This window comes from Liolophura sinensis, chromosome 10 (assembly GCF_032854445.1).
Source record: "Liolophura sinensis isolate JHLJ2023 chromosome 10, CUHK_Ljap_v2, whole genome shotgun sequence".
In the NCBI taxonomy this organism is placed as follows: domain Eukaryota; kingdom Metazoa; phylum Mollusca; class Polyplacophora; order Chitonida; family Chitonidae; genus Liolophura; species Liolophura sinensis.
The window spans coordinates 27,287,202-27,306,897 of record NC_088304.1 but is presented as its reverse complement, the minus strand read 5'-3'; the positions used below and the strand labels follow the sequence as shown (position 1 = coordinate 27,306,897).

Sequence of the window (19,696 nt, the reverse complement as noted above, 5' to 3'; positions counted from 1 at the left end):
CACTTTCTTGTCTGTCTTTTGTTAGCTTTTTGATTAAGTCGCCGTACTTATATCATAGGTGACAACTCCCAGTTTCAGGGTGGTGGAAAGTGTTGTGTCTGGAGTAAATCGCAGACCCTTGGCAAGTAACACACTACGATTGTGGGGCACACATTCTCATACGTTTGTTGAAATCAATGTGTATACTACATTAGTGAAAACACTAAATGTTCAGTACACTTCAATGTTCAATGTGCTTTATAGCACCGGCCCGGATAGCACAGTTGGTAGAGCGTCCGCTTCGGGACCGGTAGATCCAGGATTAATTCTGGGTGGAGTCACACCTAAGACTTTAAAAGAGGAAGTTGTAACTTCCTCCTTTGGCGTTCAGCATGAAGGGGATAGTGCAACGACTGGTTGACCCGTATCAGTATAATGGCTCGGGCGGGTCGGCTTACATGCCTTCGGTAAGTTGTCTCAGTGAAGCAGCAATAGATCCGTCCTGCGACAAGGAGGCACATTACATACACCATAAGGATTCCTTCATCGTCATATGACTGAAAAATTGTTGAGTACGACTTTAAACCCCAAGAACTCACTCACTCATTCAGTGTATAAAGCAACCTATAGAGAGCACCCGTACGAGCGCAGATTACCAAGTGCCCTAGAACATTGAAAGTCGTGGAATATTGCGAATTTTGATTCTCTTTCCAACTCCTGGTTTTCACTAGCACCTCTTGTGTCCTGGCGATTTAACAATTAACTGATTGCGGTACTAAAGGTTTTGTCACTTATATGACACCCGGCAGATTGAAAGACAAAGATCTTAACGACTCATCATAATTCTAGCCATTGTCGTATAAGAGAATTATTCTAGAGTACGGCTTAAAACGTCGATCAAATAAATAAATCTGAATGACTCCGCAGTGGGCCGTCAGTTCTTTTCCTTACAAGACGCAATACAAAGTTCCTACGGTCCATCCGTCATTTTCACTGAGGAAGACATTCGAAATTCTTGCTGTAATTTACGGGATTATCCGCAAAAATTATGTCATCATCAATGCTTAACGTGTGGAATGTGTTGCTACTTGGTAGCCCACCACCAGCTCGTTCTCAAAAGCCGCTTTGTTATCTTACATAAGTTAAATTTTATACACATATTGTTTTTGTACAATGACGTTAGTGTTGATTTCTGGGACTGGCTTGCACTTGTTTTTCAAATCTGTAAATATTTCGTGACTGTATTTTTATAAACACACATAACACATGAAAACTGGTCTTTCTGAAATTAACCAATATTATCACAGTGAAAACCAGTTTGATATCTTTTAGCTTTTAAAGATTCCCAGTCTCACGGCCGGAAAGCAAAAAAACAGCCAAATTGTTGATGTCGTTACTTTATTACACTTAAGCACGATCTTATTCCTTTTGGACTTTTTCTTCGACAGTGTGAAGGATGTTTTAGTACCATCTATACAAGGAGTTCTCTGAAGGACATATATACGATAAAGCGATAAAGTCAAAACTGACATAGAAGTTTATATATATATATATATATATATATATATATATATATATATATATATATATATATATATATATATATATATATATATATATATACATATATATATATATATGTGTGTGTGTGTGTGTGTGTGTGTGTGTGTGTGTGTGTGTGTGTGTGTGTGTATGTGTGTGTGTGTCTGTGTGTGTCATCCTGGTTGGCTGGTAGACCTTTCCATGTGCGGCTGAGTTGGATGGATGCTCCGGGATCATTGTAATTTGCTGGCGTACCTTCCCCCTTGGCCACGGAAGCCGCTTAACCATCAAAAGACAAATATCTATACTCATATGCTCTTGTATAGTGTATTGTCCAACGTATCCTCAAAGGGATGTACTTGTACTGTGCTGCAGGTTTTTTTCGACATTGGTATGCACAAAATTGCCCATTCATCTCCATATCATATTTGCCGCATGTAAAGGGGAAATGATTTTGTTGGAGGTCTGTAACCATCGTTGAGCATGTAACCATGGTCCTTTTACATCGCTTTCGTTCCTTATTAAAGGTGATGACAAGCGACAGGAAGTTACATGTTTTACTACAACGACGGACTCGATAATTATAACTTTATGTACATTTAAGTTTCATGATAGACGATCCTCGAGAACAGAAAACATCAGAAATTTATTGACTGGATGTTTTTTCTAAGCACTGAAATAAAATGAAGGAAAATTCCAATAGTGCACCCCAGCCTTACTTGTGCAACAATATCATCCATGGTAACTTATCTGGTTATTGAAATAATTAGTGTTATTAAACAGTAGAAAGAAGGCATATTACGGGACTTTTTGCAGTATGGGTGTCTACCGGACACTGCTGTTCCACGGGTTACAGTATGCTTCCCTCTTGACTGGTGTGCCCCAATGAAAACATGAGCAGATATAAAACGACAGGACACACTGATTTGAGTACACGTATGCTTAACTTAATTGTTTCAATAGGGGTACTACATAAATATTCCGCTATTCTCTTACTGTCGTTGGGTTAGTCAGTCTGGCAAATATGCAGCTTGATAGCAATAACTTTACGCATTTTGATAAATACATTCAATGACTTGGAATGCTGTACTATACCGTTTATACATGTTATTTTGGCAATGGACACAGGCTATAGTACAAACATTAAAATGTGCGCATTTTCACGTAAGTTAATGAAAAAACAATCAAAGCCTGTCCTGTTACTGATTTTAGCATATGTCCTGTAACTAATCACTTAACCTGAAAAGGGATGTGGAAATGATGACTTAGGCATTAATTAATTCCGGCTACTCAATGTGTGAAATCAGAGAGGGGCGTTAGTGGTGATCTATTTCTAGACATGGATGCGAATCTTGAGATGACTGGTGTATTGTCACGGCATAATGTCCTTTTGTAGGACACATCAAATTTGTACGAATCGACACACGTTCACAATGTCCTCTATATATTGACGTGCAATATAATCTATACATGATAAACTCTTTGATTTAGGTATCAACTGTTCGCGTATTTAAGCCTGGGCATGCAAACCGAAATATGTTTTTAAAAAAAAGCACACAAACACAATTCATATCTTTAGGAAAAACTCGCAGTGTGTAAGTAAACATTACTATGTCACCCAGAACGAAGTTCTCACTCAACACATTATGAACGAATTTAACTTACCTATGCCATATAACGCCAAAGCTGGCAATTTACATAATTCAGTATAAAAAACATATGCTGAGACAAAAGTAACGCTTATGAATTGAAAAGACATATCCTGGTTAGGGCAATATGCCTCTGATTTGTTGACTGATAAACCTGTTTTCCTTTTATAATAAACACCTTTCAGTTTCACCGGCTGTTTGTCTATTATGCATTTTCCAAGAGCTTCAGTATAATTTCTTTTACCCGTCAGTATACTTTCGGGGTTCTTTTGTTATATGGTCAGAATGTGAATTTTGCAATGACTAATTTTCAATCAGTAATTTTTGTTCTAAGCGTTTGCGAAATATCGATGTACCACATGATAACTCAAACTGAAGATTCCAGTTTATATTGTTACCATCTATAATGACCAAGTCAAACATAAATAGCCCTATCATGTTTTTTTTCTTCAAAATGCAGTTAAAAGTTTTATTTACACAACACCGTTGCATGTGCAATAGTGATTAGGTGCAGCTCTTTGGCTGTTGTTTATAACGCTGTGCCACGTGCGCGTTATTGTGCAAATGACACATAAGCCACAATCGTGTACATAGACAGGTAAAAACAAACAGCGGAATTTTAGTAAAATCAGTGTCCGTAAACACGTGTACATTTATTATTAGTGCATTTTAAGGATTTACTATTGGTATTTTATCTTTTTTTTCGTCAAATTTCTCGAGTAAGTTCTCTATTTTGCTGCACCTATCACATACTGTATCCTGTATATGAGAATTATTTTTCTAATGTACCGTTACTAAATTGTAAAAGAGTGAGAACATCAACAAACACGTGTCATTTAATTGTTAATGAAATAAAACTACATAAGGACTGACTGATTGATTAATGGATGCATTGGCCTCACAAATTTATTTCTTTATTGATACGCTGAAAGACCGACGTTCTGCCGGGCGTTATTTTTGATGGTAATATATGCTACACATAAAACCTGACAACCTTTCATAATCTTGCCTTTCTCGCATGGGATTGTGACATATATTTAACAAAAAAAATCATCTCCGCAAGTAGGTGTAGTTGTTTGCGTATAATATGTTATTTATTGCGCATGTTTTTAAACAACGGAATTTTCCACTGTCGAGGCTCATCCGACTTCGTATTTGTCGCTTGGTGTTAAGAATCGTTTGGATGCACGGAACATTTTCTGGTTTTGAGAAGTTCCTAGCAAGTCGGTGAATACATTTTATTCGCTTTTTATTGCGCATTAAGAATCATTGTATGTTTACCTTGTCATTTAGCCTTGTTGGGCAAAAAGAGGCTGGGCCGCAATTGATTATCACAAATCTAATCGACTTTTTGCTGTTATTCTAGCATTGGCCCAATCGTTAATTTTCACAAAACTTCAACCCCGTCTGCGCACATGTCGTCGATCACTACCGGTAATAAAACTTCCCAAAATTTATAAAGCGGGACGCATTATATCTTTTTTTTTTAAAATTTAGAACAATTTTAACATAGTAAATAATACGAATACCAGCCTAATGTGTTCTAGAATGCAATGATTTGATTTGCTTGTCTCAATGTCTTGATTTGCCAAAAAATCTTCAGTATATAACATCTATATTTTAATAACCATGCAAAAACAACTCATGTAAAATGTATTTATTACGAACATTATTATTTGTGTAAAGTTGTAGAACATTACAAATTTGTGAACGTTTTCACGAAAATTAGTCACGAACTGACACTTGTGCATGATAAATCGAATCTTTCTCACCGCACGTCATAACCCCACTTTCGACAAGAGCCGGGTTCATCGGTTTAGGGCTTGAGTACTTGAGACAAACAGGCTGTGAATGTTTCCTTACTGTCTTACAACGTCCCACACAAAGGGACAGATTTGCATCGGCGGTCACCCACATATGTTAATTATGTCAGATGTTCTAGTAGCGTTTGAGCGAATGTTTCTATAGTTATTTTGGGTAACTTTTCCATCAAAGATTTCTCACTGTCAGATAGATGCGATTTACAATAATAAAGCCGGTATATAATCCTAAAAATTTACAAAAAAATAAAAAAATTTTATTCCTTAGATTTTCGGAATCCTCGTTCTCAGATATCAAGCTCAACATAAAATTTGTCCTATATCCAGGATTGAACCTGTGATCCTGGTTACTCTAGATGATGGTTTCTGTACACTGCACTTTTTTTGACAGTAGATGAATGAAAACCCCACAGGCTAAAATAAATCATATAACGATGATTCTTCTGTGAATGTCAGCAACCAAAAAGAACGTGTCAGCTTCTTGTTAGGCGACCAATATAGTACTCTAAACTTGAATATTAATAGGAAACAATCGTGCGAGAACCATCTAAGTGTTTTAATGAGTTATAAAGTGATGTGGATGTATAAACATGAAGATTGCTCTAAAAACACTTGACCGAAAACTGTGGAGCCATTGTGTAAGGAAATCTCGTGTAATACGATATGATGAGGAGTAACGCGAGAGCGTGAGGCCTCGCTCAACTAGACGGTCGGACAAAAACAAAAACAGGCGATTGGCTTTGTGACAACCAACCGGAAAGGGCGGAAGGAAATCCCCACGTTATGGAAGCTGACGACCGCTGTTTTCTCCGCGTCATCGTGTGAAGCTGAAACCACAACTGTGTTTACGTCAGCGAGGAGAGGGTGCGATAGTGACGCCACAAATAACCTGGGACATCCTATATAACTCCGAGCCAAGTTGTTCCACCACATTCAGCGTATAACAGCCATTAACGTAAAGAGCTGCTCATTTTCTGGTAAGTCCTGATTTGTCCAGCTGGTTTATCCTTTTTTCGTGTGTATGAGATTATTTTCATCGCATTTCTCTCGTTCCCAGCCTTCGAATCAGGTTTTTAATCGGCATGTGAAATAAGTCTAGTTTCTTACTCACAACGTGGTTTAGCAACTATATTGCCATCTTGCCACTCCTTGAACGTGCTTACTTGTCGGCAGATAATGAGTCTATATTGAACTTAGTACCACATCTATCAACACCAAGGCCACTGGTCTGTCCAGCTTAAAGTGTCACTGGACTTTACTTTCTTGTAGTTTGCGGATGCAAAAGTATGGATCTTCCTTATTCTTGTGTGATTGTAAAATGAAATATGTAATATTAGTGTTTATCAGCCGATGTTGTTGCAGTGTGCCGTTACAACGCCGCACAGTCTTACATTTGCCCCTTCATCGTTCGATTTATTGACTTTATGATTTGGGAGATAAATTCACATAGTGTCAATCCTAATCATAATTTCAATATCAGAAAAAAAATTCCCGTTCAATTTCAGTCGTCAGTAATATTTACCCTCTTTTTGCTTCTACAGGACAAGTACGATGGCTAGAACGCATTTACTTATTTCCACCTTATTGCTGGCGATTGCATACTCAGTCTGTGCTCAGATCAAAGGTAAGTAATAGGGTGATGAACTAACTGTACCCTAGAATCACGGGTATGTGACCTCAGTAATTCACTGAGCTGCACAAAGCGCGGATTTTTCTCACAATGTCTGCCTTTATTTCTTGTAGCATCCTGGCCACGATCTGCATAATTAGCTCAAACAAAAGGCGAGACTGTTTACCCGTGCCCTAGTGTTACATTGAGTATTTTTCTCGCTTTTATATAATGCCTCGCACAGAAGACAAGGACTTCGGAGTTCAGTTTTCTTTAAATAATACCGCGAGGTATAATCACAATTGTTAATTTCGTATTTGCGTCTGAAAAACTGTGCAACTAGTTTTGGTTGCAATTTATGCGTTGGATTGAGGACTCAGACTGGCAAACTTACTTGCTTACTTACTGTCACGGGTTCTAAAAGGCTTTTTCGGTGGCGGCTTTCAGTCAGGAAGTTTGTGCGGGCCAAGCTAGGAGCTCTGATCTCATGCGAACATCTGAACGTGATCAGTGTTAAATGAATGAACGGCTCAAATCAACCGTTAAGTAAATATGCAGATTAACAAGTGGATTTGTCGTTGACTTGGCAAAATATCAATTGTGAAGACCGATTCTAATGATATTTCGATAATAATGCATGTTTTCTTCCTGAATTTAAGTATTACTTTGCTATACATTTAGAGTTTAATTCTGACCACTTACGTTATGCATTAAGCGACAAGAATTATTGATCGCTTAAATTTGTTTCTTGACTACTTGGTGAGGAGGAATGAGGGTCCAACTTTACACACGCACGATGTGCTATATCTTTCATTTCTAGGGGTTGCATAAACTTCATTCAAACGATCAGCAGCGATGTGATCTCTTTACACCAGACAATTTAATACTGCCAGAAAAGTATGGCTCATGTGTATAACACAGCTTTCAGGATCGTGAAATGCAGAATTATAATGTCGTAGTAAATCTGGCGTGTTACTCATTCTTTGTAAACGTGATTATGAGTTCAAATCCAGCTACGGACAATTTTCAATGGCTTTACAATAATGGTTCGTAATTGCTGCTGCACTGGTAATACACCGAACAGACCAAATGTTTAATGGAAATTTATTCGATCACAGGTCAGTATCAACAAGCGCCACAAGTTCAACAAACGAGACATGTGTACAACGATCAGGGTAAGTAACCTACCCAACCAGAGCAAATTATCAGCGATTGCAGCGATATAATCAGAGAAAAATTTACTGGCGGTACGCATATTTTGCATTAATCCTTTTGATGGGCCTCCCTTTTGAAGAGAAGGTGTGTGCGTGGAGGGGGGTGAGGGGGGGAGGGGGAGGGAGTGTTCACAATGCTACAAAACAGGATTTTTACCTTTTTCAATCACAACTCAGTACCTTATTCGGAAATCGCTGATTACCAGGTTACAAAAATTGAGTAGCATCATAATATACATTTGAATCTCAGAAATGCTATTAGTGTTAACGTCAAAAAGTAAAATACAAGTACTCGTTATTGCGCTATTGACAATAGCTTAGTCACACAATTACTCAGTTGGTCACACAAATACTCAACTTGTCACGCAAATACTCATCTTGTCACTCAAATACTGAACTTCTCGGGCAAATAGTCAATTTGTCACAGAACTACTCGATTTTCACGCATGTATTCAAATCGTTTTCCTCTCACCATAATGTGGCCGCCGTCGTATAAGTGAAATATTTTTGAGCACGGCGTAAAACACCAATCAAATAAATAAATCAATCAATCAAATCGTCATACAAACATTCAATATGTCACACAAAAATTAACTACTCTTTAACTAAAAATGACAATTTGCTCGCCTTTTCTAGAACTCTGCTCTGACTGTGAGATCCGTAACGGTGTCGGCTACCGCTCCCACCCCACCGACTGTAACAGGTACTCCCAGTGCTTCCCCATAGGGCCTGGTCAGTGGAGAGCTGTGATACGCTCTTGTCCTGCAGGGTTGTTCTGGGACCAGAGTAAACTCACCTGTAACCGGGCTAGGGCTGTCTCCTGTGGACAAGGTGAGTTGTCCCTACAGGTAAAATGTGGTTAATATATATATATATTATGTTCATTTACTGACAGTTCATTTCCTGAAACGTGGAAGGCACGCAATGGCTGGGCGATTTAAGTTTCCATCCCGATTTATTCATAGATATTATTGGTATGGTTGAGCATAAATTCTATCATTCATAATAACATTCAATAAATAAAATTTAGTTAAACTTTGAAAAATTTAAACCCTAAGCACTGGAATAATCGATCTCTTTCCACTACAAGTAACTGCTTCTAAATTATGACTCTATATAAGAGTCATAATTATAATTTATAAATAATTATAACAACCAAGTGTGTTAGAATATCACCAACAAGAAAAAGATACATATAGGTAAAAATACTATGCAAGCAATACATCGGACTGCATTCCTAACAATAATGTACTAATCTTGCCAATATCTCGTCTCCAGATCGTTGTCTTGGGCAAGTCCTGGGCAGAGAACGTTACTCTGACAGTTGTCGTGGTTACTGGACCTGTAAGGATGGACATACCGATGACTTAGACTGGTGTGGACCATTCCAGTCCTACAATGAGGACACCGACGACTGCGATGACGACAGGTCATGCGATGATGACGATGATGAGGACGAGACTATCCACGAATCTGTCCGTAAGTCAGAAAGGAGAATCCTTCATCGGATGATTTGCAAAGTTATTTTGTTTTAACATAGTTCGTTATATATTACTTTTTTTTAAGTTAAAATCCAGATTGTTATCGATCATGTTGATCTTTTTAAGGAAAACCTTCTTGAAAGGAATATTTGTTACAGATGACGTTGTTATTACAATTTCCGTTGCAAACAATGACCATATTTTGCAATTAACAGCCTTTGCAAAACACTAGGGAATGTACTGATAATAATCGGAAATTTTTGAATGTGATAAATAAATTTTAAGAAACTTAAACTTTGTAAAAGGTAAAAGCAAATGCGAGATATGGGCAATTTTTAAAAAATGTTTGCTAAAAATCATTAGTGTCCGCTGTCTAATTTCACATTACCATATAGGTCAAGAATGAGTGTTTTGCCTTAAGTAATTTATCAGGGAGCGTTGGAAACTCGGGCCTTTATTTTTTTTTCTTTTTATACTCTATGACCTAATAATCTAGCACACTTTAATGTAAAACAAGCTCACCTTACCTTCCTCCATCTCTACGTTAAAAGCTTTATAAAGTAACATGTGAAGGCCTGTCGTTATTTAGATGTTTAGTTTTCTAAAACAGTTATCTTGCATACGTTAACACCTGGATTCTCTGTCCGTTTCCCTTAGCCTGTCATTTAGAGGAGCATGAGACTGACGACGACAAGTACTACGAGTATGAGTGGGGACAGAAGAGAACCCGTTCATGTGCACCCGGCACTGCCTTTAACTGGGGATCCTGTGGTTGTGGAACCATTATCGACGGTCACGGAGCAGGTAGGAACGCCAAGCTCCTTGCAGTCTCACAAAACGCTGTTCGACATGAGGTTTCATGTTGTTGGGATAAGATGACTGACGTGTGAGGAGTTTTGAATAGACTCAATCTTCAGTTTCTCAAAACCATTTTACGATCAACTTTATTTTGAATTTCAAGCTTAAAAAGTGGCTCATGTTCCTGCCTGGACATTCAAGCTTTGTGGTGCTATGCCTTAGCAAATATCACCTTCTACAACCACTGTTTTATATCTTCAGCAATGGTGTTCATTATCAGTTGGATTGTATTCGGATTTTTGTATAAAGTCGCATCAAACATTCAGAAATCAAATGTGAGACATGTGCCTATTTGAAAGTCAAAAACAGATCAGAGGGTAATAAAGATGTTAACTTCAGGTTTAGCTGTTAAAACAGTCACGTTGCTGCAAGATATTTGTACTTTGCAATATATGATAAATAACCAAATGTCCATTCTGCCATGATATTTTATCTAATTACACAGAGTAACTGCTTATTAATTATTATCTACTTTCTGTACTTTGATTCAGGATGCAGACCAGAGCTCTACTTACCATTCGACGGTGACTTCCAGGACAAATCTGGCGGCAACTGGGTGGACAACCAAGGCTGTTACACACGCTATGTGGCCGGAGCCGTCGGGGGACAGGCTGCTTACTTCAATGGTAACTGCAAACTGATTGTCCCAAGGTTCTCTGGGCATGACTTTGGACATCGAGTGGTCATCAGGCTGAGGTACAAGGAGGATGACGATGACGTCCAAACACGTCTCCAGGCATTGGTCAGTAACAGTGACTGTAGCAAGGTTCCATCCATCGTGGTTGCATACGACGATGAGTTCAGTGGCACTAAGGGCATCTTGAGAACCGGAAGTCAGGGAGAATACGTCACGTACAATCAACAAAGAGTAAGTTGATCTTCCTAGAACACTTGCCAACACCCTCCTCAATGCCCACTAGAAGTAGAATATTCAGCAATATACATTCCTAAGCTAAGCATATTTAGGAGGGACTGTAGCTGAGACATAGTTGTCCCAGTCACGGAGAGAATGAATGGTTTATTCTGCTCCCTTCCCCACTCCCCACCCCCCGCCCCGCCCGCAAGCATATTACCCCGGTTACCCCCACACATACATGCTTAAAACTGACCTCTGTGAAAGTAAAAGTTAAAGCTCTGAAATTTGATTCGTTAGAAGTATCCATTCCAGAAGTTCTGCAATTCTTTTGAAATAGTTAATAGAAACGTTTACAGGTCCAACATAAAAACTAAAACACGCCTACCAAAACATCATTATGATTAATACCATATAGCTTTGAAATTGTGTCATAATATAGTGTAGTATTCATGCTTTACGGTGCATCAGGCTTTCGCATTAATTGGGCGACCCAGTTGATCAATTGCTCTGAATTTTGAATTGTTTTCAATTTTTGTTCAAATTTCTCCTGTTATAGAGAGGTGAATGGAAGGAAGTGGAATTCGAGTACGACGGTCAGAAGGTTGTTTTGAGGACAAATGGACAGACTGACGGAATGGTTGCAAGCGGTAAGAGTGAACAAATATCTTTTTTGCTCATTTCTAACTATATATTCGACGAGCAGCTCGACTGGAGAACGTTGTTGTTAGTGCGATTGGTTTTCGTGTTCGTGAACATTTGGTTCATTTCTAACTACGCATGCGTCGCAGCGTGTTACTGCTCATAGATATTTTTTTCTTATTTTAACTCTTATTTTCTATATTTATGAACATTTTCGCAAAATTCTTAACCTTCCTAGAACATAGCTGAAACATTAATTTACATGATTAAAGTTGACTGGTTTTGTTAATATATTTGACTGTAGTATTTCTGTTTTTTAAAAGATCTAAAAATTGATAACGGCATTTTCCAGGTAGACAATTGTATTGGGTTTGTGCTGAGTATCTTTATTCCTAAAAGAAAGCTTATCCCCTTTGACTCGGCTGACATTTGTGAAGGAATTTCTAGACCCGCATGACGATAAACATCAAATGCTATTATTCATCAGTTAACCGGATGTTTATGAACGAGAGATTATTAGCCTGGCGAACAAGAAACAGCTCAAAAAGTGTTTGTAGTTTCATATCTCTCAGAAAAAAACTGACATTATGTGTCAATTGAGCTTTTTCTTGTTTAAAATTTTATCTCCATTAAAAACAATACTGCTAATAGCCTGGACAGTTTACGATGATAAACGAGGCGCTAATGACGGACCAAAGGTGTGTGTACATTCAGGTGTCAATAGTTTTTATCCTTCTGTGTATGTCTTCCAGGCAACATACGAGCTGTACAGGCAGGTCTGCATATCGGGGATGGTTCAGGTTTGGCTAACTTCAAAGGTTACATTGACGAGGTAAGTAAAACATATGAGACGTAATGATATTGACACTCAGGACTACCCTGGCGTTAATTAAAACAATAAACTTGCGCTACAAGTATTTTGCTTGGGTTCATGTAACATAGATATTTCCGTTCTAAACGGCAGTTTTGTATTGCTATCATCCTTTAGACATATATGCATTTGTCTCAGCATAGTTGTTTGATTCTCTGTGTACTTCGTGGGTTCGTTTCCGACTGCAGCCAATTTTTCCTGCCATGAAAAGACATGTATTGGAATGTAAAACAACAGTATTAATCGTTGTCATATTTATGTCATTTAAACTTTAAAACAACCTTTGAAGCTTTAAATATTCTAGTGTACAAACTTTTCTTTCTAATGGGTAATAAAGTTAAATGATACGCCATCTTGTCGTAGAAAATTATGATTACAAAATCGAAAATGAAAAATTGTAACAAGGTGGTGAGCATAAATATGTATAACTCATAGTAATTGCATGGTTTTATTTATTTCGTTTACTTTGCGTTTGCTTTTGGATCAGTAGTATAAATCAGCAAGTCCTTATTAAACACCAGATAAGTTGGTATCATATGCATATAAAGTGGCCACGGTATGGTTGTCGCACTGCCAAGTTAGGGGTAAAGCGTAACAACACATTCTTGTAAGGTGATCACTAAGAAATATCGTGTTTGGAACTGATATACTTTCGTTTGATTAAGGATAAGTATAAGGATAAAATAAAAAAAATTACCTACACACATTACCACCATTCATAATCCATAAAACGGTTACGCAAACATAAATCAGAACATCAAATAAATGTAAAATGGTTCCTAAACCTGTGATAGTAACTAGGTTACACGATGAGATTTAGTTCAAAGATCGTTGATTGTTTTTACATGTTAAATATCATCATTAGCTCAAACTGAATGCCTGGACACAACGAAAAAGAAAATATCGCTCCGGGTGAAATTTAAATTTTACGGCTGATATAAATTAACAGATTTACCAGATTATTCAGAATTATCCATTTAAGTAAAGTGAAGATAACAGTTTTTAAAACGAAAATTTTATTCGCGCATTCAGGAAAACATTTGGCATAAAGATATTAACTCGTTATATCCAGATGAATTGGTAAGTGCTGCGCCTGAAGCTAAATTTGCTATCTGTCTCATGAGGACATTAAGTGCTTGTGAAATCGTCTGACATATCTGGAGCAAATCGGTCCCTGTATAGGCAAATTAGATATCGGTCACCCAGCATGTTACAAATATCACACGAGAGCTAGTTGCGGAGAGTATTACTACGCAGGATTACTTTTTAATGAAGGCTAAGGTGGTCACAACACAGGTCATTTTAATTGAAACTTAACACAACTGTATTTGCACAGTAAACGTATGCGCATTATGAAAAGCGTCCCTTTGAAAATGTAAATAGCATTTGGGTATTCTAAGTGAACAAAAACAACTTATTCTTATAGGAATATCTTTTACTAAAAAACTAACATAATAATATACACGTAAAATAAATCTCGTCCAAGCGTATAGGACAAGTATGTTTGCTTACTGATGAGTTACGGCGCAAAAAAGTCGCGGTTGAAGCCATAACTCTATCAATCATGCATTTGTTTATATAAACATGAACGCTTATTGAAATTCACGTTTCTCTTGTACTAGTCAAGTGATGTGTCTTATCTTAAATGTATCTCCTGGTATCGGAATATTTCTCAATTGTCATTTTCTGATGTGCAGTTTAGTGGCTCATTTATGGTTTGCGACTGGCACACATATGTCGCATTTGATACTTATGGACTTATCATTTGGCCCATGAAAACGCTCCCAGCAATGCGACCGCGCTCTGTTTTTAGAATTACTCGATCGTTATACCTGTGTTTTGTGTCTTTACAGCTGAAGGTTTACCTCTGCAAGCCCTAGACCGGACTAGAACAGACCAGCCCATATGCCACTACTGGCTTTCATACAGATGACAGGCTTCCCTAAAGCCCGACGGCTAACTTAATTACATACCCATGTTAACAGCTTTAAATGTACAGCTTTTTCGTAAGAAACTCTGGTTAAGTGTTTTTTTTTTAATATGACGAGAAGTCACGATTTGATGGATGCAGATTCTAGTGTCTCGGATAACCGTGTGTATAGGTCATGAACGACTCGTATCTGTACCGAAGCTTCTAGAAAGAAGATTTCATCAGTTTTGTCACTGACTTATAACTTATGACTAGTTTTGATAATCAGTTACGTTGGCCGAGCCAGTGGGATGCTGTTACGATCTCTTTTCAGCGCGTGTGATAAAACTTAGTCTCTGCGCTAATATTTGTAATGAATTCTACGCTGCATATATGTATCTCTCACACTGAATGTTATTTATTGAAAATATTACTGACTGTCGGTGTACCTGTCTCCTCGTCCATACTTATCCTTTTGCGTACCAAGGACCTTTGTTTGTCTCTTTTAATTTACATCTATGAGTTTTTCCCAATGTCTTTTTTTTTTAATAAACATGAAAAAAAAGAACCGGCACCCATTATCATGAGTTTTCATTTGTTGATCATGGGCTAGAATTGCTGTCTGTATACGTTATACCGACGCTGTGTATCAACCCACCACCTTTCCTTAAAATAGCACAATTTACACAGCAAGAACAAGGTTTAAACATTACATCTGTATGTAAGAGCAATCGACTCATGCTCAACAAGACCTCAAATCCATTACGGTCCAATCTATTCTTACTGGTGTCTTTATTTAGCTCCGTACAAGATAACACTCTATACAATAAGGACAGGCAAAAGCATTGAGACATCGATTAATAGCCGACTGACTGGTTTACTGGTTAGATGAATTATTGATTAACAGAGTAAAATTTAAGGACACTCAAGAGGTGTATTAGTAATTCTGGACCGGTGACGTCTAATAAATTGCAATTAACATCACTGCACTTTTGTACCTAATCATGCTTAAGCCATGTTGGTAGAGGCGTGTGAATTGCTACTATTTAAGCATTTGTCTGATCAGTTATAACTCGTAATTTAATGAGTTTTGTAATTAATAATAAGGTATTACATAACCTTTCGTTATTTTCGTTTCTTTGGATTATTAATTCGTATACCCGGATTTCTGATTCGTAATTACAAAGGGATGGCGAAATAAAAAAATCAACGCTTTTGCAAATATGTATACTTCGAAACCATGTATTTTTTAACAATACAGGCAGCGAAATTTGGCCTGCCGGCGAAACCCAGAAATCGGTTACGTCTTTTCCGCCTCGCCTAACCGATCATTCGGTTACGCCACGTATGTTTATCAACCCGATCGGTTACGCTAATTGTTTACGTGGTTTATGTTTCAGGCATCATTCTGGATCATTAATAAAAGTATTCAGCTCAATGTTATGTTTGTTTTTCTTTTCTATATCTAGCAGATCATACCGTAAGGTTGGTGAACAAAAGAAAGAGAAATTTTACACTCACACGGTGTTTCAACGTTGTGTGTTGCCTGGTTGGTACTTGACTCCTGTGGCACATTTTTACGTGAAATTCCGTTATACAGGCTTATATGTGAAAAGATAAGTCAAAATAAATAATTTGAGTATTATCTCAAAGCCTGTAAAGCATATATGAATGATTACATTTCCATGTGACCAGCACAGGCAGCTGGCTGTGGCTGACCGCATACTGGCCGCGCTGTGATTATGAAAGCTGTTCAGTCCAGTTTATCTGTAGTTACCTAATGCACACTGACTCTAAGGACGTTCTCGTTGGACAGTTGGCCTAACCGATTTTCCGGTTAGCCAAATTGAACCGCACGTAACCGTTGCGCGACCGACGGTTTCGTTCGCGCCAAATTTCGCTGCCTGCAATACGTTACTATAATTCATATTTACGGATTGTGTCACTCTTAATAATGCTGATAATGGCCCAAGTAGCATTTTACTTTGTTGTGGCCGACACAGGTGATGACAAAAGATAGAAATTTAAGTTTCATTACTATCAAAGTGTACTCAAACCTCGCCTATTGTTGCATATGCCTGAGCGTTTATGAACATGGCGCAGGTTTTATTTAACCGCAGACCAAATGTATATGAACAGTTGCAATGAAAGCGCAACTGGTATGATTTTATCTTGTCTTGTTTAATAGCCGGACAATGTGTATAATGCTGTGGATGTTTTAAGGTTTAGATATAAGGTGTTGTGGGCTTTGTTCCTGTGTTACTGGATATGACGCATCCGACATTACGCACGTGAGTCTCCAACTTTATTGAGAACTGTTGACTACTTCTGCTTCCATTTAGCTATGTTGTTTTAAAACGATTGTGGTTTTATTATTGAAACTGGTCTTTGGGAATTTGACATCGGGTGTAGTTTTCCGGCTGACGGACTGAACTGCGATTTCGATACTTGGCTTACAAAGGTGTCGTCATTAAATGTGAAATATTTTCTCTCAGGTTCTAAAAAAAACATAGTGATAAGATTGAAAGAAATATCAACGTCAGTAAGATCTGAACTGATCCAAGAATTATCTTCAGTACAATTTAATAGGCGTGCTTAGGTAAAGTTATTATACGCTCGAGTAAATATGAACAGTTCTGTATGAAGAACAGGACAGTAGGAATTCTACGGTATCAAACCACAGGCGTCTTCAGACTCATGAATAAGTAGGTCACAATGGTCTTACTGTCGACTATAGTACTGGTCTCAGACCCCTTAATTATCCATAAGCGACAATGTTACCGGGCCAGCATTAAATTACCTCATTTGTCACACGACAACAATTATGACTTAACGCGGAACAAGTGTTTGAGAGGGTGAAACTACGGAAATAGGGACTTTCTGTATTAAATCATATAGTATGTAATATGTAGTATGTAGTATGCGTCCGTGGCTCAGTTGGTTAGCTCGCTAGCGCAGCGTAATGACCCAGAAGCCTCTTACCAATGCGGTCGCTGCGAGTTCAAGTCCAACTCATGCTGGCTTCCTCTCCGGCCGTAAGTGAGAAGGTCTGACAGCAACCTGCGGACGTCCGTGGGTTTCCACCGGGCTCTGCTCGGTTTCCTCCCACCATAATGCTTGACGCCGTCGTATAAGTGAAATATTCTTGAGTACGGCGTAAAACACCAGTCAACTAAATAAAATAAACAGGTGTGTGGAAATCTGGTAGGTTTGTCTAAAACAGTTAACAAGCATGGACGTTCGACGCACAGTATTACATACACTTATACAACATGCATATATCGAGTAAAATGGCTACATAAGTAACATCCCATTCTACGCTTTGTGTACCACTCAATGTCATCCGTGTATGTCAAGACATTTCCTATTTACGAAATTGACCATGCAATCAGATCAGATCACATTGCTAAACACAGATTGTTCCTAAAATTAAAGTAGCTAAAAAGGGATCTTTTTTTAATCAACGTACATGTAGCACGGGGCCTCCGTGGCTCAGTTGGTTAGCGCGCTAGCGCAGCGTAATGACCCAGGAGTCTCTCACCAATTCGTTCGCTGTGAGTTCAAGTCCAGCTCCTGCTGGCTTCCTCTCCGGCCGTAAGTGGGAAGGTCTGACAGCAACCTGCGGATGGTGGTGGGTTTCCCCCGGGCTGAGCCTGGTTTCTACCCACCATAATACTGGTCGCTGTCGTATAAGTGAAATATTCTTGAATACAGCGTAAAACACAAATCAAATAAGTAAATAAAAATACATGTAGCACAGATTTCAAATGATCCACAGGTTTGCAATCTTGTGCCGAATTATTTCAACATAACAAAGCCCCCATGCCTTTCCCACCTATATACAAAACGAATCACATCCAGGATACTTAATGACGCGAAAGCAGCCACAGATTTTTAGATGTCTGATTACACATCCGGTAGATACAATTGTGACTGTGAATCTTCGTCTACAATCCATGTCAAGATGACTTGATACCTTGATAGTGTAAGCAATGATGATCTATGAAGTCTGCTGGGGAGAGGTTCGACGAGAAAGATAAATATAAGAGCCAATTGCGCTTGAAAATTTCGCAAATAAATGGTCTAAACGAAAGAAGCAGAGCCTTCTGTCCTTGACACTTAGCTGGAGCTAGTTAAGAAGAAGCTTGTGTAAGCAATTCACCATACCAATGCTAATGTTCATGTAGCAGTCGAGCAACTTCTTCCGGATCCTATAGTGTGAAGGTACTTGATGACTCTCAGGGAAAATACGTTATAGTTTCTGCGGACAAAGCTCTAATAATATTATATTTGTGTGCAAGAATTATTACTATCAGGCTCTCTTGGAGGAAGTTTATATCACAATAAATGTCGTCAACGTATTCCATACCGACATATACTCTGGAGGAAATATTTAAAAAACATCAGTCTTTTCGTAAGTAGTGGGTGTATCCATACCTTTTGGTCGCACTGACATACCTCCACTTTATTGCGGGGTTAAAAAGCTGTACAATGAAACTTATATCAGCTCTTTTAAGTACAAGAAGAACAGTTATCCTGAAACAAGTACTGTTGTGCAATTGCAAAAAAAAAAATGTATGTGGATACTCTAGAACTCTAAACGTCTCCGAAAAGAACTAAACGCTCTAGTACACATACACTATAAGGAGATTTCCACTTGGGATTTACCGTGGTACACGATTTGAATACTGATTTCACTCAGACGGCTCGAAAGTAACTTGTATCTTTCCAATACCATTGAAAACTGTTGACTGCTTACCTTTGCATGATACCGTCCTGTTTTCGTACTTTATATATCTTCTTAGTTATTTGGTGGTTTGTGATACGTTGTTTGTGAGAATTGACCTTGCGATTATTGACCTGGAACCCCATTATGGTTGACGGCTGGTATACGAATGCCTGTTTCGGCTTGACTAGTTTTAACTCCGAATCTTGTCATTAAATGTAATACTGAGATTCCACCTAACCACCCATTACTTCTAAAATCGGACTTTTAAAAGGGAGAGTACCTCAGGGGAGGTGCAGCCCTATAAGCATTGGTGCATACCTTGTCCAGCCTGTGAGAAAGCAGCCGTATTAATCTTGACATAGGCTGACCGTAAAAATCTGGGTATTTCTATGCCAGCAGCTGGGAATGGCGTTTAGCAACGCCATGGGGACGTCACTCGCAGCCGTATCACCGCATGTGTCCTTGAGTCCTGTCACCTGGAATTTCAAACTTCCATCATTAAAACTCATACCTGCCCACAGTTTTCATTATTGTAATACC

The 19,696-nt window shown here is 38.3% G+C and overlaps 1 protein-coding gene across 1 annotated transcript; it reads left to right on the top strand.

The window, feature by feature from the left end:
- The first annotated feature begins 5,897 nt into the window (after positions 1 to 5,897).
- Positions 5,898 to 14,972, top strand: LOC135476538 (protein PIF-like). Its single transcript, XM_064756586.1, has 10 exons — positions 5,898 to 5,967; positions 6,532 to 6,614; positions 7,718 to 7,774; positions 8,450 to 8,644; positions 9,092 to 9,292; positions 9,952 to 10,098; positions 10,644 to 11,020; positions 11,565 to 11,655; positions 12,400 to 12,479; positions 14,372 to 14,972. Exons 2-10 carry the CDS (start codon positions 6,542 to 6,544, stop codon positions 14,396 to 14,398), a joined length of 1,248 nt encoding a protein of 415 aa, XP_064612656.1. The 5' UTR covers positions 5,898 to 5,967; positions 6,532 to 6,541; the 3' UTR covers positions 14,399 to 14,972.
- The last annotated feature ends 4,724 nt before the right edge of the window (positions 14,973 to 19,696 follow it).